Genomic DNA, 20,507 nt, shown 5'->3' on the forward strand with positions numbered 1-20,507 from the left:
TTTACCAATATCCTCCCAAGTTAACATTTTATTGACAATGACCTAAAAGTGACACGTGGGCATTTTTTATTCCGCCAACACAGCATGAAATATATAATAATGGAGAGGATTGTATGCTTGATTTTGCTGACTCAGCAATTTACCGGTGTCAAACCCACCAGCTCTACCACCACCTGTATCTTCAATTACGAAGTCAACATTTTTATTATAATATTTGAAAAAGTGATATTCCACCAATAAACGAGCGCGTTGTACATACGCGCAGTACAAGGAGCGTAAGCTCCACATCATACGAATGTCAATTAAATCAGCTAATTAAAAAAAATAAATAGAAATGTTTTTTCCCTCAACGGCGCCTGAATTGAAATCCTCCTCGGGCCCACTTAAGATGCCAATGCCACCACCATACCCGCAAAAAGCAAAAAGCAAAAAAGCGGAAATTCCCAAAATATCCTCACAGTAAAAAGTAACACAAGATTCAAAAAGCCTCAAACGTCGTCGTTTGAAAGCTGCAAAAAAGCGGGAATTTTGAGCTTTCCAAGGGCAAAATAGTCCAAAGAAAAAACTCAAAGATCGAGATTCTGGGCTGTCTGTACTGTCTATGCAACATATTTGTCTGCTTGCCTTCACCAAAGCGTTTTCTTTTCCTCTGTTCTTAATCTTTTCTCTCCAAAACCCTTCGAAAAAATCCCTATATTCTTCAAATTTTAGTTGAAATTTTGAACCCTAAAAGCCCTCTAAAGAATCTCTCCCGGTTCTGATGGCAGAACACAAAAGCCTTCATTATCCGAAGTGAAGAACCCCACTTGCCTCAAATTCCATGTTCATCTCTGTTTAATCGTTGAGTAAAGGAAAAAGCTACAAAAAACCCCATCATTTTGATATCTGATTCGAAGAACAGTGCAAAAAAACCCAAATTTTCCTCTGCTGTACTCTGTTTTGTTCTTTAGAGGAGATCGACAAAGAACAAATCTGGCAGAAATGGCAGATCAGGTGCCGGCTACTGCTTGCGGAGCTCTGAATTTGTCTTTGTTTGTTGTTTTAGCCTTGATTTTGGCCAATGTAGCTCTTGTTTGCGCTAAATCAACCATAGAGCCATGCTCGAACTCCGATTCTTGCAATGCCCTGCTTGGCTACACTCTCTACACGGACCTCAAGGTTTCTGAAGTCGCTTCGCTCTTTCAAGTCGACCCCATTTTGATACTCACCGCCAACGCCATAGATGTTTCATACCCAGATGTTGAAAATCATATTCTCCCTTCGCAGTTGTTCGTCAAAATCCCCATTTCTTGTTCATGCGTTGATGGGATTCGTAAATCGGTTTCGACTCGGTACAAGACTCGTCCATCTGACACTCTCTCGTCGATTGCTGATTCCATCTATGCTGGTTTGGTCTCGTCCGACCAGATTCGGGAGGCTAATTCCATTTCGGACCCCTCTGTTCTTGATGTTGGACAGACCCTTGTCGTGCCGCTTCCTTGTACTTGCTTTAATGGGACAGACAATTCTTTGCCTGCTATTTACTTGTCTTACGTTGTTCAATCCGATGATACTTTAGCTGGGATTGCGTTCAGATATTCGACCACTATCACTGACTTGATGGATGTTAATGCCATGGGTAATCCAGCGATCAAAGCTGGGGATATTTATGCTGTCCCCTTGCCAGGTAAATTTTCTGTCTAATTGGGACATTTATGTGCTAATTTTGGGAGTTATCATGAATTTATAAGTAACGAATCCATCTCCGTTGGTATAAGGCCTTTTGGGGAAATCAAAAGCAGAATTACGAGAGCTTATGCTTAAAGTGGACAATATCATACCATTGTGTAGAGTCATGATTCCTATTATGGTATTAGAGTCATGCCCTTGACTTAGTCATGTCAATATAATCCTCAAATGTCGAATAAAGAAGTTGTGAGCCTCGAAGGTGTAGTCAAAAGTGACTCAAGTGTCAAACAAAAGATGTACTTTGTTTGAGGACTCCAGAGAAGGAGTCGAGCCTCGATTAAGGGGAGATTGTTCGAGGGCTCCATAGGCCTCAGGGGAAGTTCTATAGTGTACTTTGTTTGAGGACTCCAGAAAAGGAGTCGAGCCTCAATTAAGGGGAGGCTGTTCGAAGGCTCTATAGGCCCCAGGAGAGGTTCTATAGTGTACTTTGTACGAGGGGAGGATTGTTGGGAGGGAGTCCCACATTGGTTAGGGAATGATCATAGGTTGAAAAGTAAGGAATACATCTTCATTGGTATGAGACCTTCTGGAGAAATCAAAAGTAAAGCCATGAAAGCTTATGATCAAAGTGGACAACATCATATCATTGCGGAGGTCCGTGATTCCTAACCATTTAGGTTGAATGTTCAATGTTTTGTTGGAATTTTTAGTTGATTTGCTGCACAATTTCGTTGTTAAAGGAAATGAATTGATGAATGTGCTATGTTTAGTCATAAGGAAGACTCATTGATTCATAACTATTAGTCTGAAGCTGTGGGGATGTTTATTGCTTCTTCTTTACAGCGTGTGCCTCCAAGTTTCCTGGATATGCCTCCGACTTCGGCTTGATCGTGCCGAATGGAAGCTACGCCATTACGGCTAGTCATTGTGTTCAATGTAGCTGTGGACCGGGGAACCTCAAGTAATTGAGCAGCTTTGTTCTTGAGTTGATATGGTTTTCTGATTGTTGATGGTTCTCATTTGCTTAATTGTTTGTTTTTGAAACAGTATGTACTGCATGCCTGCGCCCTTCGCCGTTTCTTGTACGAGTATGCAATGTCGAAACAGCAATCTAATGCTTGGGAACTTCACTGCACAGCAGAGTAGTGCAGGTTGCAATGTTACGTCTTGTAGCTATGGCGGGTTTGTTAATGGCACGATATTGACGACGTATGTCTCTTTTCTTCTCGTTTGTTTTAAGCGTTTCGATGATGTTGGTGCCATTGTTGTTCGTTTTGTCGATACAGTCGTTTTGATCTATCTTTATTCATGTTTCACAGGCTGTCTTCGAGTTTACAGCCTCGATGCCCAGGTAATTGTTCTTTTCGTTTTGGCTTAACCTTCAAGCCCAGAAAGCTTACTTTTAGATTGTTTGGGTTGGTGGGTTCGTCTAAATGTTGAAGAGTGTGAGTTTTACTGATTGATAGTTGCCTTTGAGCACTTCTGCAGAGTGTTTAATTGTAATGTCCAACCCCACCAAAGCTGAAACGGGGAAGCCTAAAGTGGACAATATCTGTTAGCGGTGGGTTTGGGCTGTTACAAATGGTATCAGAGAGAGGCACCGAGCAGTGTGCCAGTGAGGACGCTGGGCCTCCAAGGGGGTGGATTGTGAGATCCCATATCTTCGTTCCTTATAACGGTGTGGAAACCTCTCCTTAGCAGACACGTTCTAAAATCCTTGAGAGGAATCCCAAAAGGGAAAGTCTAAAGAGGACAATATTTGCTAGCGGTAGGGTTGGACAGTTACAAATGGTATTAGAGCTAGGCACCGAGCGGTGTGCCAGCGAGGATGCTAGGCCTCCAAGGAGGTGGATTGTGAGATCCCACATCAGCTGAAGAGGGGAACGAAACATTCCTTATAAGGGTGTGGAAACCTCTCCCTAGTAGACACGTCCTAAAAACCTTGAGAGAAATCCCAAAAGGGAAAGTCTAAAGAGGACAATATCTGCTAGCGGTGGTATTGGGCCGTTACAAATGGTATCAGAGCTAGACACCGAGCTGTGTGCCAGCGAGGACGCTGTGGCTCTAAGGGGGTGGATTGTGAGATCCCACATCGGTTGGAGAGGGGAATAAAACATTCTTTATAAGGGTGTGGAAACCTCTCCCCAGTAGACGCATTCTAAAAACCTTGAGGGAAAGTCTAAAGATGACAATATTTGTTAGCAGTGGGGTTGGACTGTTACAAATGGTATCAGAGCCAGGCACCGAGCAGTGTGCCAATGAGGACGCTGGGCCTCCAAGGGGGATGGATTGTGATATCTCACCTCGGTTTGAAAGGGAAATGAAACATTCTAAGGGTGTGAAAACCTCTCCCCGGTAGACGCGTTTTAAAAACTTTGAGGGAAAGTCTAAGAAGGAAAACTCAAAGAGGACAGTATATGTAACGTCAATGCAAGTTAAATGCAAACTATATCATACTTTTTCAGGGCCACAGCAATTTCCCCCGGTTAAAGCCCCACCGACCACAGTAACCAGAGATTCAAATTTTCCTCCTGCTCCAGCTCCTCAATTTGATGGCTCACCTGCACCGGGGTCGGGATCGGGATCGATCCCATCAACAACTAGTTCTCTCCCTGGACTCTCACCAGCCAGTGGCCCCGTTGGCAGTTCTTCTGGATTGAACCCGGCTCCGTCCTCTGCCTCCTCGTTGATGAATCCATTTGCTAGTATTTCTGCTGCCATTCTGTTATTTATCATCGTCAACTTCTTAGCGTCATTTTCATTATAATTTTTTTCATGGCGGGCGACTCCACAGTTGGCTTGTATTATTGGTGGTTTATATGTTTCGAGATTTTTCCCGTGTATGTTGGCTGTATGTAACCGTTATTGTTCTTCGTTGTCGAGAACGATGTATGAGTTAAGTGAACTGTAGGTTTTTTGAGACCTTTTCTTTATTTTCTTGTAATTTGTACTCTTTTCTGTCTTAGAAGACTGCAATATTAGGTGATTATTGATTCATTTCCTACTTGCATGCATTTTGAAGTTGCTAATGTTAAGTTAATGACCAAAAGAATCTGTTGCCAGTTGAAGACGGCTATTTATAAAAGATTTACAATATGTTAATGATTTACTGTTTCAGGTGCTAGCTAGAGCAGAGCTCTTGGACCAATGTTATTCAACATATGATCTTTGAACTCTGTCTCCTAGTAACCGACGTTAGCACGTGGTGTGGGAATAAACGATAAGACCTCGTGCTCAAGATCATGAGTAACCAATGTATCCTGGTGTTGCATGCTGCCGAAAATTGACAAACCTCTTGCAGCTCCGATTGCGAAGCACACCGACCCTCGCTCCTCATCGATGACCATAAAGTTCTCAATTCGAAGCTTCAAGTCGAGGCCCTCGTAATGAAATATCAAATCAGGTTCATCCAGTTTGCTGTTGTTGTGTGAAGGCAGCTGGGAGGTTTGTCTGTGGAGTAAAAACTGGCTTCAGCACATTAGAAGCATCCTCTATTAAGTAGGTGATCGATGTGCCAGAATCTATGATCGTGTCGCCACTGCCATCAGTGTGTAGTCTAAACGACGAGGTCGGGATGGGCGAGAACTGTTGGCCTACTGTGGTTCCTTGTAGAGTTAGGTAGTAGAAAGAGGGCTCAAATGGATGTTGTATCAGAGGCATGCCCGCGATGCCTGATGGCTACATTCATAGTGTCGTCGAGGTTTGTTGAAGATCTAAAGGTCGGACTCCCAGTGTGAATATCGAGCTACGAAAGAAGCGACAATCGACCTCGGCTGAGCCCCATTACCCCAGCACCCAAACATTATGTCTCGAACAAAAACTTGCTGGCTTGCTTCTCCGAGCCTGAACGTATCATGTTAAAAATTAAAAAGAAATATACATTTATAATCTTTTTAGTTTCATAATAATTATATCATATATTATATATGAATAAAATATTGAAAATTAAATTAAAAAAAAAAAACTTAAAATATTTATTTTATTAAGATGAACTTCATATAAAGGCCTATGGGCCCACCTTAGGAAAAAAGAATTGAGCCGAGAGTTTGGCCCAATTTATAAACGTGGGCCCATATTCTAAAATGGGCCGAGTGGGCTATTTGTAAAACTGGGCCCATTTACAGTCTGGGAAATCTCACGGCTGAAACATACATCGTCGACTACCCCACACACCTGAAAATCCGAAGGTTTGTTTGTTGCAGAAACCCGCCACGCCGTCCACTGCTTGAACCCACACGTTGCCATCGTCGATTGCTGCGACCCTCGCCGTTGAGGAAGAACAACGAGATCCGAAGCTTGGCGGCGGAAAGGTAAGTTTCTTCCCTTTTTATTTGTTTATTTATGATGGTGGGTAGAACTGGGCGTCTTTCTCGGTGGCTCAATCTGTAACATTTTTGGGCCTATTTTGCGTCGAAGTCTATTAGAAGTAGAATTGGGCGTCTTCTCTCCGTTGCCAATTCAGAAACAGACATGGCCTCTGCTCCTTCGAAGCTCTATGCAGGTTCTTCTTCAATTCCTCTCTCCTTTCATATGGATTCTCAGGTACGAGGATCAGAGTTCCAGGGGCTTATTCTTTTTTGTGATCTTTTGATTGTGTTGCTGCAGATGATGTTAGCCTGTTAGTGGTTTTACTGGATACAAATCCATTTTTCTGGAGCACATATTCTCTCCCATTCTCCAAGTTTCTCTCTCATGTAATTGATTGATTCTCTCTCTACTTATGGATCATTCTATCAAATTGGTATTTCAGGTAGAAATGTAATGAACACTGGTAATTTTCTGTTTTGGGTATATAGGTACTTGCTTTTCTGAACTCCATTTTAGTTCTGAATCAACTTAATGAGGTTGTGGTCATTGGTACCGGATATGCTTCATGCAAGTATCTATACAACTCGTCTTCTTACTCAAATCGTAGCCTTGAAGATGGTAGAATGCCTGCACTTTGCACTCGTTTATTGAATAATTTGGAGGAATTCATGATTGGGGATGAGCAGTCAATCGAGGAAGATCCCAGAGGAGGGACCATGTCTTCACTTCTTTCTGGATCGCTCTCCATGGCTTTGTGTTGTATCCTTGTTGATGATTTTTGGTGCTGATTATTTGCTTATTTATGCTGATAGCTTCTTGTTGTCTACGCAAAAGTTCAACTCTGTCATGTTCTAGAATTAGAATGTTTCAATGGACCATCAAGATTTAGCAGTTAGGACCAAACAATATCTATGGAGATTGGAGTAGCTTATGGAAGTTATCTTTCACTTGTACATTTGATTGATGTTTGTGGTAATGAGTAACGACAGCAAAATGCTGTCGAAGTTATGGCTGATAGGATGGAATTTGCTGATTGCCACACTCTTTAAATGCAACTTGAGTACTCTAATTTCACCAACATATTATTTTGCTCCAAATGCTTGACCTTGTGAGAGTAGATATACAGAAAGTTTTCCGATCTGGATCTCTCCATCCCCATCCTCGGGTACGCACATGTTCCTGTTCTGCATCTCTTTATTTCCAATTTTCGTATCTGTTTGTGCTTTGCATTTTTCATTTCTTTTGTTTGTTGCTTACTTGTACCACCTGTTCCACAGTAATTTCATTAATCAGCTTCAATTCTTTTTGTGAAAACGTGACTTATCTATGTGAATGTGTTTACTTTTCGTGTAGATCCTTTGCTTGCAGGGATCCCCAGATGGACCTGAACAGTAAGATTTTTCTCATCTTTTGTATTGAATTTATCTATTTGTGTAATTTTCTTTAACAATGGGAAACAAACTGTAAAATCTTTCTTCTGGTAACTGTTTTCTCTTCCAGATATGTTGCAATCATGAATTCCATCTTTTCTGCTCAGCGTTCAATGGTCGGTATTTTTTGTTTTTCTATTGTGTGTTCTTATAGGACTTCACTTACTTCTATCAATCACTAACTCTATTAAATTTAACGGGTTAATTATCAGTTAGTAATGACAAATGCAACCCCAAATATCTAATGGAAATGCTTAATATAAATTTTTTCTCTATATAACTTGTTCTTTGTTTCGTCTTCATGCTAGAAAGTGGCGCTGGACTAAACTTTTCTGTAGTTTCTTCCCCTCTAATTTTTGGAAAATTTTTCTAGACATCCCATAGGTGAATTTGAGTTTAAATGCATTGAAGAGACTACATTACTTTATATTGACCTACTTTCTTGGAGCCAAAACTGAATATCTAGTCTCCATTGTTAGAATTGAAGTCCAATGGTGAGATCCCACATCGGTTGGAGAGGGGAACATAACATTCCTTATAAAGGTGTGAAAACCTCTATCTAATAGATGCATTTTAAAAACCTTGAGGAGAAGCCTGGAAGAGAAAGCCCAAAGCGGCCAATATCTGCTAGCGGTGGACTCAGGCTGTTACAAATGATATCAAAGCCAGACACCAGGCGATGTGCTAGCGTGGGGGTGAATTGTGAGATCCCACGTCAATTGGAGAGGGGAACAAAGCATTCCTTATAAAGGTGTGGAAACCTCCCCCTAACAGATGCATTTTGAAACCGTGAGGCTGACGACGATACGTAACAGGCCAAAGTGGACAATATCTGCTAGCGGTGGGCTTGAGTTGTTACCCCAATATCAAGAAAAGATCCTTTTTTATCTGCTTGTCCTATGGTAGAATTTGTTGAATATCTGGCATCTTTTCTACTACCGATGTTGTCAATTGTGAAAATCAAAATAAATATATGTATGCATGTAAGTACATGTATATAAAATAACAAACAAAAATATATCCTACAAAGAAGACATGGGGAGAGAGGGAGTTTCCCTGAAGGAACAGATTATGGGATAGAAGTTACCAAGAAAAACACCAGTCCAAGCTGTTGATGAAGTATAGAAGTAGCGAAACCCTTGCCTTAGGTACTCCAAATAAAGTCTGTAACTGAAAAAATCATTAAAGAAATGTATTTTCAAATTGGAAAAAGTATAAATAGAGATGCACTATCGAATTAATCGCTCCATCAACATATATCAAGTTTGAAGATGAAGAATGTTTAGGATCTTTGAATTGTTAGTTTTCTCTTGGCTATGACAGCTTAACATAATATGACAATGCTCATGTATAAGTATCCTATCATGTATAATTTTTCATTCCTGCTTCAGGTTCCTATAGATTCATGTTACATTGGTTCGCACAATTCTGCATTTCTTCAGCAGGTAAGCTAACTGTACGTGATTCTTAATGGGTCATTTATTTCCCACCCAGAATCTTACCATCTCAGGCTGTATCCTCTTTTCATTTGCTGGTGGTGATTTGATTTCTGATGCTGGATAGGCTTCTTACATAACTGGTGGCGTTTATCTGAAGCCTCAGCAAATGGATGGGCTGTTTCAGTATCTCTCTGTGGGTTTTACTTCCCTGTTGCTTTCTCTTTCTCCCTCCAAGTTCAAAGTGTTTGCTTACTTTTCGCATCGTTTTAGGATTTTTAAGTTACAGTTTAGTCGAATCAATGACTTCTTACTGAAAATTGTGACTGATTGTGGATCAGGAGGCTTTCTTTAGTTCCTATAGTCTCTTGCTTACTTCGATGTGATATCGTATTGTTTTTTTTTTTTCTGCAGACAGTGTTTGCGACTGATTTGCATTCCCGGACCTTCTTACAGCTTCCGAAGTCTGTTGGTGTCGATTTTCGTGCATCGTAAGTTCGATGTCTTGTGACTTGCACAGTGCTGTGGTTTTGTGCTCTTATTATTTTGCCCCTCTCATCGTCATTTTTTCGTTTCTGTATCCAACAGAGAAGGCAATTGCTAGTGCCTAATTAATTGGGAATTTGCAGGTGTTTCTGCCACAAAAAAACAATTGATATGGGCTTTGTCTGTTCTGTTTGTTTATCTATATTCTGCAAGCATCACAAGAAATGTTCTACCTGTGGGTAAGTGAAATGTCAATCCTTAATTATTATATATATTTATTGAAGGCAGTTTGATCTATGTGTGAAAAGGAAGAGGAAGAGTAAGATTTTTGAGAACTCATTATGCTAGGATTTCTTTTTCTTGGTCAATTAATATTTACCCTGAAAATTTTGGAAGAATTCGGTATGACCTGATATAAAGGATTCTGCCACATCTTTAGTGTAACGGCCCAAGCCCGCCTCTAACAAATATTGTCCTCTTTGGGTTTTCCTTTTCGAGCTTCCCCTCAAGATTTTTAAAACACATATGCTAGGGAGAGGTTTCTACACCCTTATAAAAAATGTTTTGTTCTCCTCTCCAATTGATGTGAATCTCACCTTTAGTTTCTTGCGGTCATTGTTTGAACTCCGGGATTGGAATTTTGGGTAGTAAGAAATTATAATTTCTTTATGTTGGGATGGAAACTACAACATTGTTGTAAGGAATCGAGACACTTCATAAAGGTTCGAAGAACAACTTTTGACATTGTAAGCTTATTATTGCTCGGTAGACGTTTCAGACGTGAGTCTGCCTATAATATGTGTATCCACTTCTAAACAAGCCTGTGCCTATTATTGATGAGTTTTGATTCATTCAGGTCAGTTTTTGGTGAGACCCCAGTAGCTGTCGATTCAGTAGTGTCGAAACTGAAGAGAAAAACTCCAGAAACATGATTCAACTCTGCTGTAAGTTGCGATAGACCATTTCTTTGAACCATATTTTCTCCTCACTTTTATGGCTGTGGAACTGTTCCCATTTTTCTTTCTTCCCTTTCTTGAGCTGTTTGGAATTGGAATTGGAATTGGAATTTTTTTTGCTGATAACTGAATTAGTCTAAATGATGGAATTTGGTTCATCTGGTTTGAGCAGGAGATGACTCAGATCTGAAAGAGGGTCGGTCTGGACATTGTACGATTCAGATCGTTAGTTCGAACATTCTCAGTAGTTGGGTCAGGCAATGTGGAACGATAACAAGCTAGGTCATGCATCTGTATTCATCTTTTCCAGGCCACACAAATCTGGTAACAAGGTTTCTATGGAACTTGAGAGACTTCAACTGGAAAAGTTAGTCTGATGCACTTGTACTGAAAGCTTGAACGGCTTAGAAGTAAATATAAATTTATTTTTTTGCTGGAAGTACGACAGTTTGAGCATATATAATTTACCATTTCAGGTTAGAAAAAGTTTCTTCAACTGTGATGCAACAAATTCACTAATTCAAATTTCGAACTTTGTAAAACTTTTCACAACACAATGTAGAACTGGGAACAAAGCTACTGTACAAGATTTACAATGCCATATGAACCAATAACCAAAAGAAAAAATAAACAACGATGCCATTAGAAACGAGCACAGTTATTTAAATCAGTTGATGAATAATGAAAAGGGAAATAAACCCCAAACAACATCATACGTTTGTTGAATATCAGTAGCTTCTTCAGAGCACCTTCATCACCGCTTTGCTTGTATGATGGACACCGGTGGCAGCCAGTTTCAATATAGCTCGACCCTTGTACAAGCTGCAATATGCAAAACTTGGGTAAAGTTACACGAAACCAATCCCCAAGCAATAACTCATAGCTTGCTTGACGAGTAGACAATTCATCAAACAATCCGACATTTAAACAAATAAAACTAATTTGAAAGAAAAGATGATACAAAGAAACAGAAACGTGTCAAACGCATCGGTGAAGAATTCCTTCTGCCTCTGCGATGAAATTGAAGTGGGGTAACAAAACTAAAGAGCTTGGAAGTGAATAATCCCCGGGTCACCAGATTTACCCATTCAAGAATCAATGAATGCTATGTGATGTGGGCTCCTAGTTTGGGAAGCTCTAGTTTTTTTGACAAGAGCTTGCACAATGAACTTAAGATCCAAGCATGCTGAGATTTATCCTCCTTGTAATTCAACAATCACAAGCTTAAGAGTTCCGAAAGGTAAATCCTCCTATCAGGTATACTGTTTTGTACTCGACACTAGGTATTGAGAAAAAAGGAAATGGCAATCATTTTTCGACACGATAAATAAATCAACAAAAACTGACCCAGCCAGTGCAAGTCCCCAGGTGGCTAAGGAATAAAACAGCAACCCAGCATGCCAAATTTCAAACATCTTCTCAATTGTGCCGCCCATACTATCCAACGCCTTTGCTATTGCTGCAAATAGATGTAAAGCAGCACAAAATGTTAACTCAACAATTGCAATCGCCGAGTGTAACCCCACAGTCCAGAAGTTGAATTAACAAAAGGAAAGACATACTTTTCTGCAGCTCCTCAGGTGATACATTCTGCATTTTGGAAAACTTCAATATTTAAGATTCGTTATAGAAATCCAGGCAGAAATTCCATTCGAAGTGATAGGCATACCCGAGTTTTTGGGTTTGACATTATACATCTAGCCATAAAGTGGGCAACTGCATCCACCACATGTTCCTCAGATACAATCACATAACTTTCATCATCAATTCCACTCCATTCCTCAACTTTGCTCGGAACCATATCTTCAGTAACCCATACCCACCAACTGGGTGCTTCACGGCTAACATTCACAAGAATGTCAGCTGTGTGTGAATCAGCTTCTAATCAAAGAATCAAACATGGGAGAGTAAATTCATCAAGCAATCAATATGAAAACGAGACTTCAGTACCAACTAATGGATTATGCTTGGCTCGATAAAGGAAAAAAGAAAAAACCTGTAGCTTCCCTGAAAGGAAATTCATAGGTGATTCCATCTTTTGATGCTTCGTTGAGGGATTTTATTTCATTTAAGAACTTTTCAGAATCCACTGTCGCAACGAGACGAGCATACAACTGGAAATTTACATTGAGTTAATCGCAGGAGTTATGATAGAAAAAAAAAAAAAACTTCAATAATTGAAAGGAATCAAATACCAAACTATGATAATTATGTATCCCAGCTCAGGAAAGGAAACCACATGCCTTCAAATCTCAAACAAAAACTTATCTGCATAACTAAACTAGGGCCGGAAAGATTCATAATTATTTGAAAACACCGTTTCATCGGCATTAAACAAGTGATGATTTAGAAAGGGAAAATAAATCGTTTCAACCATAAAATTGGAAACAGCACGAAATTACAATACCAGGAAAGCTTAGAAAATAAACCAAAAGCAGGCAAAAGCTTGAAAAAGAGGGCAAATGGAGGAAATACATCGGGAGGGCAATCATTCAACAGACAGTGCGATTCGGATAACTTCTGAAGGAGGTCGAGATTTTGTTCGAGCAACTTCCTCAATCTCCGATTCTCCAATCGCAGAGCGTCGAGGTTTTCTTCTTCTGTAGGAGTGCGCTTGGTGGCATCATCGCCAGGTTTATGGTGATTGTAACACTCAATCGCTGTCCAGGCCACGTCTGCAACCTCCATGGCCGTCTTGGCCACCTCCAGAGCACCATGGCCGCCTTTCATCCGGACAAACCTTCCGTCGCGATCACCCTGCTTCAATAATGGCGTCGATATGATGCCGGAGGCCTCCCTTATGGAACTCGGAAGGATAACGAGTCCCAAAATTGGAAAATATATATAAATAAATATTTAGAAATTGGGCAAAATAGACTTTTTAGTTCTGTGTTAATATTTATTAAAATCTCCGAAATTGAAAAATCGAAGAATTTAATCCGAAAATCTGAAGCTTTAAATTTATATTATTTGTTGGTGATTTGGACTGTGACATGGCAATGAGGTGGCATCTTCTACTAATTTAATTTAAGGGTAAATTTAAGTTTTTATTAAAAACTTATATTATTAATTTTCAAATATAAATATAGTATTTAATCTTCCCACAGCTTGGAAATATTAAAATTTTAATATATTTTTTTTTTAAACCAAGGTGAACAATGACACGACCATAGTCATGGGACCAAATATTTTAGGGATTAAAATAGTAAAAAATAGTAAACTAATTGGTTTTGAAAAAGTGCTAATTTTCAAAAGCGATCAACTGACGGTGACGGCGTCAATATTGTTTACGTAAATAGCCCATCAAATTCTCGTCATCCCTAAATCGACCGACCCGGTCCAATCGGTCCAATTTCTCTGCCAGACCGGAAGATGACGTGGCTTGTAGGTTCTTTTTTCATTTCAAACGGACGGCGGAGATCGAGATCGATATTTCATGAGATCTTCAGTCTGTACGAGCACCCACACAGTAACAAAATCTCCCCCTCTTTTTTCTGTCAAGCAGAGTCATTCTTGGAAAGTCCTAACACACTTTCAGAGCCCATAATTTCTTCCTTCGCACAGAGAATCGGTGCGAGTCGCAGAAGAGCAAAATGGCGGAGGAATTACAGGACAACGATGCTCCGAATGAAGAGGCCATGGATGTAGATGTTGGTATAGAGACGAAGATTCAGAACGCTATGCTCTCTCGCGTCTCTCACTTCAAGGAACAAGCCGAGTGAGCTTCCTTTCTATTTCACCTTTTCTCATTTTCCGTGAGCGTACTCATCTGTGGGGACTTGTGAAGCATGTTTTGTAGTTTGTGTCTTCTGCGAGGAGTTTCTCTCTTTTCTCTGTGATTTTTGGTGTTTTTGTTTCAATTGCTATTATTGATGCTGTAGTGTTTATCCTGCACCTGCGAAAATGCTTATTAGACCACCTCTAGATGGATTTTTCTTCATATTTATTTTTATCTCGGTAGTATGTTCCTCGTTTAGTTTAATTATGTGTAGGTATGTTTTGGGAGCTATGTAAGTTTTAGACCCTATACCGTCAGCTGAGTTTCATGTCTCTATGTTCTCGGTGGTTCTAGGGTTTCTTTTGGGCATTGTAATCTATAAAAGAGAGGAGAATTTTGTATCTATTCCATTCTTCTCGGTATGGTTAAATGTTTGGGCGGTTGTATAAGCGGCTTTTATTGTTCGTTATCAAATTGTAGGTTCGTGTCTAAACATAAGACAAGAATAACGTTAACGTCACTTTCCTTCATGTAGATGCACGTGTGTAGCAATAAGACCTTTTCATCTGTTTGTAACTGTTACGTTTTGAATTGACGCAATTATATTGTTCTATTACATTTTCTTTGTCTTTCACGGCCACTAGGGAAAAATTATTGGACGAGAGTGCCACAAGGTGATTGTCTTTTACTTTCCATTAGATGTAGATCAAAAAATTTTCAGGCCCTCTAATAATCATTGGTACCGAATTCAAGATACTTTTTCTGTTATCTCTCATACATCCGACGGTGCTTAACTAGTAGCCATAGTGTTGGCTTCCCAAATAATTTCTCATCACTGGGAGTTGGTTTGGAAACCAATTTCATACCAGTTGCTGAATTTGTTTTCATAACTAATTTTAGTAACCATGGATGTGCACTTGCAAAAATCAAGTTTTTCTAGAATATTTCATCGTGAATGCAGGGGAGGTATTTGAACCTACAATCTTTAGGAGGTAGACATTTACTTACCAATCAGCTATACTTGACAAGAACAATAGAGTTATTGTCTCTCACGTCACTTTTCACAACCCCATAGATCGAAAGAAGAATAAGTTCGACTGTTTCTTAAAGCCATCAATTACGCAAAATCAGGCCATCTAAGAAAACAAGGGAACAATGGTTTTTAAAATCAGTTACTATATATAATTTCACTATTTTTTTTTTCTCACTAGCATAAAGCAGATTTGAGATGTCTCCCAAACAAGAATTGGTACTTTTTGTTTCTTTGCGCACTTGCTTATTTTGTGACCTTGACAAATATTTTTATGTCATAGATCTATAACCAGCTGGAATTTGAACATCTGGTATAGTGCAATTGTCTTGAGTGCAGTTGTGTAGAATCATCAACATTGTGAGTGGATTTGAATGAACTTTTTTAATATAACTTTAGAAGATGGCGTGTCTTTATTTCTAAGATAAGACACAAGGATGTTACTCTGCATTCTGCATTTGAAAACTTTCGTACTTTCCTTTCAACTTATAAGAGGTGTTGGTACCAAGCACAATGGCGGGACATTATTATGGGCTCAAGATACCTGTCTTTGTAGAAAAATCTCACGACATTATTAAACACCACTATTTAGAGGCTGGTTAAAAAGTTCGGATAACTTGTTGGTATCAGTATAACCTTACTGGCAGCAGCATAAGTGGAAGTTTTGACTCATTAGTTTTTTCAGTACAAGAAATTTGATTTATTACTTTATTAATTTATAATCCTTATTTATAAGAATAGTTAAAAATCTTGATGCCTTATCCAATCTTCTATTTATTTGTTTGTTTTTCGTCACAGCTCTTTAACTTTTGAGGGGGTTAGAAGATTGTTAGAAAAGGACTTGTGTATGGAGACGTACGCTTTAGATGTGCATAAAAGATACATCAAGCAGTGTTTGGTGAAGGTAATGTTTTCTTCTTTCTCTGTTTGTGACATCTTGCTTTTCTTGAAGGTGGCATCCTATTTCTGTTGTGCCTTCTGCTCAATGATATTATGTTCAGTAAGTTTTATTTTTGATATTTATGGTGACATTTACTAAGTTCTATTATTGTAACGAATGATGACAATTGAAAGAGTAGAAGAGTCTTATGGAAAAAGTGGCTTTGTTTTTTCTTTTATTATCAAACTGTTTCACAAGAAGCTCAACTCGAGTTGCCAAAGATCTATAATGGGAATATGGACCTAAGAAATATGCTCTTGTAGGTTTATTGATTCTTGATAGAGCATTAGGATAATACCTCCCTCCCCAATAGAAAAATTATATATACACATCACGGCATTGACTTATTAATCCAGACTTATCCCATAAACCATTGAAGGAACCTTTATCTTTTTGGCATGAATATTGGATCACCTTCATCAAGTTAGTTCATTCATCTGTTTCTTGATCATCCAAACTCTTTGTGAGTACTCTCCTCGATTAAAACTTTAAACATTTGAACATGACATCTTATCCAAGTCTTGTCACTAGCGTTAAATAGTCGACATGTGAATCTTCTAAATATGTTGTAATTGAGTAAGTTTACTGAACTTGCTTGGGATTTCTTGTTGTTTCCATGTACGTGAATCTGAATGTAGAACAGTTGATGTGTGGCATCCAGCTCAAATTTACACTTATCTTTCAAGTAGTGGCTACAAAAGCCATACTTGGAAATATGTGGAATGGCGAATTTCTAGAATTTTGGAGTGAGGAGGGACATTGGGTGTGGTTTGGGACATTACTCGTTTTTTTGGCCTTTGCTTGGCGTACTCTCTCTGCTCTATCTTATTCTGCAATTATAGTCCTATCGACTGACACATGAACTCAGGTCTCTCTTTGTAATATATACTTAAATGAATTTCACTTCTTATTGAATAAATATATTCATTCATAATTGAAAATAGTATGTTCCAGGTACTTTCTGTGGTGTCTTTTGAGATTCAGAGTTTTTAATTTCTTCAATACAATGTTATTATTCTTGAATTGAGTTTTTTTTTATTTTTTATTTTTTATTTGTTTCTGTATCTTAGTGCTTAGAAGGTGTGGAGGAAGACAATGCCTCAAAGTCTTCTGAGGAGACTGGGGGGAAAAGTGTGAGTAGAGGAGAAGCTGCTGAGTCACTTGAAGGGCATCAGTCCAAGAAAGGTGCAAAGGAACCTTGCTTGGAAGATGAGGAGAAAATGGAAGACTCTCCAGTTATGGGCCTTCTCGCAGGACATAAAACAAAAAATGTTGAATCTGACAAAATCAAAGGAATCAAAGACAAAGATGACAAAGATATTCCTACTGAGAGTACAATTAAGAAAGCTATTAGAAAAAGAACTCCTTATCTTAAAGCTAATTCGGAGTAAGTTCTTATTATTATTTTAATTATTGATATCTTAATGCTATGGATTTTCCATAGTTTATGTTATATTAATCCATGTCCCTTTTCCTGTATTTTGATCCCTGTTGCTTTGTTGAAGTCCAAAATTGGTCTGGAAGAACATAATGAAACCATAAAAATTTTCTTTTTAAAATTCATAATTCATTGTTTTACCTCTTGTTCACACCAAACATTGTGGAATTGAAACCGGATTTAGCTCCAACTGAGTAATTGTTTCAAGAATGGGTACTAGAGTTACTAATCAGGTACTTTTCATAAAGTCATAATTTTGAAAAAAGTATGATATACTAATTTTAGTATTCATTTCTTTCTTAGAAATCTCACTTTACAGCTTATAAAATAATTGGGAGAAAAAAATGACTATTAGTCTTGGTAGTGAGCTTTTACAACATTTGCACAAGAATTGAACTGTGGCCATGATTTGAACACTCACCATCTTTTAACGACTAATTGATTTCAAATATTTATCTTGTATGCACTTAACTTCTTGAGTCTTATAAGTCATTTGTTACCACGAAGCATTTGTACAGAAAGGGGGTGGGATAGAGAGAGGAAAGAGGGTGGGAGCAGGGACTGATCTTCTTCTCAATTGGAAATTTCCTTCCCCATAACCTCATGAATCATTCTTGATTTCTGGTGGGACTACCCACCCACAAAATGATTCTTGTATCTAGCTGTACAACTAGCGTAGGAAAGGGAGGAAATGATTCTCAATCCTTTGTTCTTATTCTGATTTGGAACATAGGACCTTGGATTATTACTGTCTAATTTGTTATCATGTTATTTGCCTAGATGCTCGAATAGAAAATAAATAAATAATAAAAACAATGTGCTTATTCAGGAAAGTTACTATGGCTGGAGTTCGCCGCCTTCTTGAGGATGACCTTAAACTTACTAAATATGCTCTCGATGGTTGTAAGAAGTTTATAAGCCAACAAGTAGAGGAGGTTAGTCAATCCTGTTGAGTTTCCATTTTTCTAGGTTATAATGTCAAGCATACTGATAATTTTCTTTTATGAATATTAAAATCAGATATTGAATTCTTGTGAAGCTGCTGAGGAAGTGTCTAATGAAAAGAAAGGTTCTCGTTTGAAAACTCCCAAAAAGGTAAGCAAAGAAAGCTCTCATTCTACAGAAGGGGGGAGCAGCAGTGAGGAGGAAAGCGATGAAGTAAAGCCTGTAAAGAAAAATGTAACTAAAGGAAGAATATCAAACTCTAATGAAACGAAAAAGCGGAAAAGATCTACAAAGGAGATTGTCTCTGCCAAGAAGCAAAGAAAGCATGTCCAGCACACATCGGAGGAGGATAGTGATGAAGAAGGTGGTGAGAATGTCTCTGAAGATGGCCATTCTGAATCATCCAATGAAAAACCTGTGAAGGTTAGATTTATTTTTCTCCTCCCCTATCTGATGGTTAATAAATTGACTTTGGGTGATTTTTTCAAACCTCACAGAAAGAAGTTTCAACTCCTGTCTATGGCAAGCGTGTGGAGCACTTGAAATCGGTTATCAAATCATGTGGGATGAGGTTTTGTTTCTAGTCCTTACCGTTTGTGTGCTTAACTTCTGAGTTGACCTGTAAAGAATAAAGATCAATAATCTCTCTTACAGTGTTCCTCCATCAATTTATAAGAAAGTGAAGCAGGCACCTGAAAGCAAACGTGAATCACAACTTATAAAAGAGTTGGAGGGGATACTATCCAGAGAAGGATTGTCTGCTAATCCCACGGAAAAAGGTAAACGAAAGGAAATCTCTGATGGTGGGTGGGTGGGGGGAACTAGATTTTAATCTAACCTGTTTGACCTGGTTTCCTCCGTGTAATTTTGCTTTTTGAATGAAATTAGTTTCATATGAGAAGAAGACACAGACAATAAGTTAAATTTATATGTAACTATGTACTTTGGAGGGCTTTTTTGGGTTATCAGCTCTATCGTATCTGGTATATTAGTAAACATACTAGAAGATAAGAGCAGCAGTTTATAGTTGATCATTATTTATTGTTGTTCACAATCAACATCGTGTATCTTATGGTGATCAGAAATTAAGGATGTCAAGAAGAAGAAGGAAAGGGCCAAAGAGCTTGAAGGCATTGACTTAAGTAACATTGTCTCAAGTTCTCGTAGAAGATCCACATCCAGTTATGTAGCACCACCTCCAAAACCAAAAATACCAGTTAAAACTGAAGGTGATGATGTTGATGATACTGATGATGAGGAGGAGGAGGATGATGATGATGATGATGATGAGGACGGCGAAGAGGAGGACGATGAAGAGGATAATGGTGATGTTGATGAAAGCCAAGGTGAAGAAGAATTCAATGAGGGTAACAAGCCATCAACTTTTAAAATAGACTTGCTGATTTTTGTATATCACGTTTTCTTAAAGAAGCTTTGAAAGTTTCTAAATCTGATTTGGTGGTTGATTGATTCTGCTTCTGGTTTGGTCATATTATCCTGGGCTTGATGTGGTTTTTTCTTCTCACAGATGATAATGAAGACAGTGATTGAAACCCAAAGGAGCATTCAAGATTCTCGCGTCTGGTCCTTGATCAGCGTAGCAACGAACCAGAGTAAACTTATTTTCTACGTAGTTTCCCTTTGTCTTTAGTTAAATTGGAGAGTTTGTAGTCAGCGATGTTAGAGCTATATCTAGGAGATTGGACGTAGTATTACTGTACAATATTTTTTACTCTTCATGATAAAGACGAAATAAAAGGAAACTTATATAATTTTGATTTATCCTTCGTTTCAAATTAGGAATTCAATGTTTCTTCCAGTGTTATGACTTCACATTAGTTGAAGATGCAACGCTGTCATGACTTTTTGGCATTATAGAAGACATTCCTTAGCTGTTTAAGGCTTACTTATGTGCTCATTGATAGCAATTTGGATCCCAATTCAATCTGCTATAACAGTAATAGGGACTTACCAAGTTGAAAGAGAAAATAGGCTAAATAATAAGGAACAATTTCTCTTGTGAGATGTGATATTTTTCTGTGTTTACAGTGAACAATTTCTCTTGAGAGCTGTTGCAAGAAGTGGTTTGTGAGCATTTTGAGAAAAGTGAGGAATCATCTCTGATTGTTGTTAACTCTTGTATTCTTCTCTC

At 38.6% G+C, this 20,507-nt stretch overlaps 4 protein-coding genes across 6 annotated transcripts; 3 read left to right on the forward strand and 1 right to left on the reverse strand.

The window, feature by feature from the left end:
* The first annotated feature begins 609 nt into the window (after positions 1 to 609).
* Positions 610 to 4,672, forward strand: LOC111444866 (lysM domain-containing GPI-anchored protein 1-like). The gene is made up of 5 exons (XM_023082959.1): positions 610 to 1,666; positions 2,512 to 2,629; positions 2,716 to 2,877; positions 2,988 to 3,019; positions 4,134 to 4,672. The coding sequence occupies exons 1-5, from the start codon at positions 982 to 984 to the stop codon at positions 4,433 to 4,435; spliced, it is 1,299 nt and encodes a 432-aa protein (XP_022938727.1). The 5' UTR covers positions 610 to 981; the 3' UTR covers positions 4,436 to 4,672.
* A 1,138-nt stretch (positions 4,673 to 5,810) lies between these two features.
* Positions 5,811 to 10,826, forward strand: LOC111444867 (RNA polymerase II transcription factor B subunit 4). 2 transcript variants are annotated; one of them, XR_002710752.1, is made up of 13 exons: positions 5,811 to 5,978; positions 6,085 to 6,169; positions 6,274 to 6,362; positions 6,465 to 6,735; positions 7,095 to 7,141; positions 7,330 to 7,367; positions 7,477 to 7,522; positions 8,798 to 8,851; positions 8,970 to 9,038; positions 9,261 to 9,333; positions 9,472 to 9,567; positions 10,185 to 10,272; positions 10,457 to 10,826. XR_002710752.1 is itself a non-coding variant. In XM_023082960.1 (13 exons), the coding sequence occupies exons 2-12, from the start codon at positions 6,139 to 6,141 to the stop codon at positions 10,258 to 10,260; spliced, it is 894 nt and encodes a 297-aa protein (XP_022938728.1). In that variant the 5' UTR covers positions 5,811 to 5,978; positions 6,085 to 6,138; the 3' UTR covers positions 10,261 to 10,272; positions 10,457 to 10,826. The 2 variants fall into 2 exon arrangements, 1 of the variants encoding a protein (XP_022938728.1); XM_023082960.1 differs by having other exon boundaries at positions 9,257 to 9,333.
* On the reverse strand, positions 10,796 to 13,120 carry LOC111444868. The gene is made up of 6 exons (XM_023082961.1): positions 12,760 to 13,120; positions 12,281 to 12,398; positions 11,954 to 12,165; positions 11,847 to 11,874; positions 11,632 to 11,743; positions 10,796 to 11,106 (listed from the first exon to the last, which is right to left on the reverse strand). Exons 1-6 carry the CDS (start codon positions 13,012 to 13,014, stop codon positions 11,025 to 11,027), a joined length of 807 nt encoding a protein of 268 aa, XP_022938729.1. The 5' UTR covers positions 13,015 to 13,120; the 3' UTR covers positions 10,796 to 11,024.
* Positions 13,121 to 13,759: 639 nt separating this feature from the next.
* On the forward strand, positions 13,760 to 20,151 carry LOC111445354 (DNA ligase 1-like). 2 transcript variants are annotated; one of them, XM_023083689.1, is made up of 9 exons: positions 13,760 to 14,002; positions 15,831 to 15,936; positions 17,043 to 17,359; positions 18,240 to 18,345; positions 18,431 to 18,778; positions 18,853 to 18,926; positions 19,010 to 19,134; positions 19,438 to 19,701; positions 19,884 to 20,151. In XM_023083689.1, exons 1-9 carry the CDS (start codon positions 13,878 to 13,880, stop codon positions 19,904 to 19,906), a joined length of 1,488 nt encoding a protein of 495 aa, XP_022939457.1. In that variant the 5' UTR covers positions 13,760 to 13,877; the 3' UTR covers positions 19,907 to 20,151. The 2 variants fall into 2 exon arrangements, with proteins under 2 accessions (XP_022939457.1, XP_022939456.1); XM_023083688.1 differs by having other exon boundaries at positions 13,762 to 14,002; positions 19,438 to 19,722.
* Positions 20,152 to 20,507: the final 356 nt, after the last annotated feature.

This window comes from Cucurbita moschata, unplaced genomic scaffold (genome assembly GCF_002738365.1).
Source record: "Cucurbita moschata cultivar Rifu unplaced genomic scaffold, Cmos_1.0 Cmo_Scf00007, whole genome shotgun sequence".
Taxonomy (NCBI): Eukaryota; Viridiplantae; Streptophyta; class Magnoliopsida; order Cucurbitales; family Cucurbitaceae; genus Cucurbita; species Cucurbita moschata.

Bases quoted from the DNA above. Each gene is read 5' to 3' on its own strand.
- LOC111444867 (XM_023082960.1), top strand. From the start codon at position 6,139: ATGGCCTCTGCTCCTTCGAAGCTCTATGCAG. The intron at 7,368-7,476 runs GTAAGATTTTTC...TTTCTCTTCCAG, and splicing joins TCCCCAGATGGACCTGAACA to ATATGTTGCAATCATGAATT. The intron at 9,568-10,184 runs GTAAGTGAAATG...TGATTCATTCAG, and splicing joins AAGAAATGTTCTACCTGTGG to GTCAGTTTTTGGTGAGACCC.
- LOC111444866 (XM_023082959.1), top strand. From the start codon at position 982: ATGGCAGATCAGGTGCCGGCTACTGCTTGCGGAGCTCTGAATTTGTCT. The intron at 2,630-2,715 runs GTAATTGAGCAG...TTTTTGAAACAG, and splicing joins TGTGGACCGGGGAACCTCAA to TATGTACTGCATGCCTGCGC. The intron at 3,020-4,133 runs GTAATTGTTCTT...ATACTTTTTCAG, and splicing joins TTTACAGCCTCGATGCCCAG to GGCCACAGCAATTTCCCCCG.
- LOC111444868 (XM_023082961.1), bottom strand. From the start codon at position 13,014: ATGAAAGGCGGCCATGGTGCTCTGGAGGTGGCCAAGACGGCCATGGAG. The intron at 12,399-12,759 runs GTATTTCCTCCA...GTAAATTTCCAG, and splicing joins TGAATGATTGCCCTCCCGAT to TTGTATGCTCGTCTCGTTGC. The intron at 12,166-12,280 runs GTTTTTTCTTTT...TTCTTTGATTAG, and splicing joins TCCTTTCAGGGAAGCTACAG to AAGCTGATTCACACACAGCT.
- LOC111445354 (XM_023083688.1), top strand. From the start codon at position 13,878: ATGGCGGAGGAATTACAGGACAACGATGCTCCGAATGAAGAGGCCATG. The intron at 15,937-17,042 runs GTAATGTTTTCT...TCTGTATCTTAG, and splicing joins TCAAGCAGTGTTTGGTGAAG to TGCTTAGAAGGTGTGGAGGA. The intron at 18,346-18,430 runs GTTAGTCAATCC...TATTAAAATCAG, and splicing joins TAAGCCAACAAGTAGAGGAG to ATATTGAATTCTTGTGAAGC.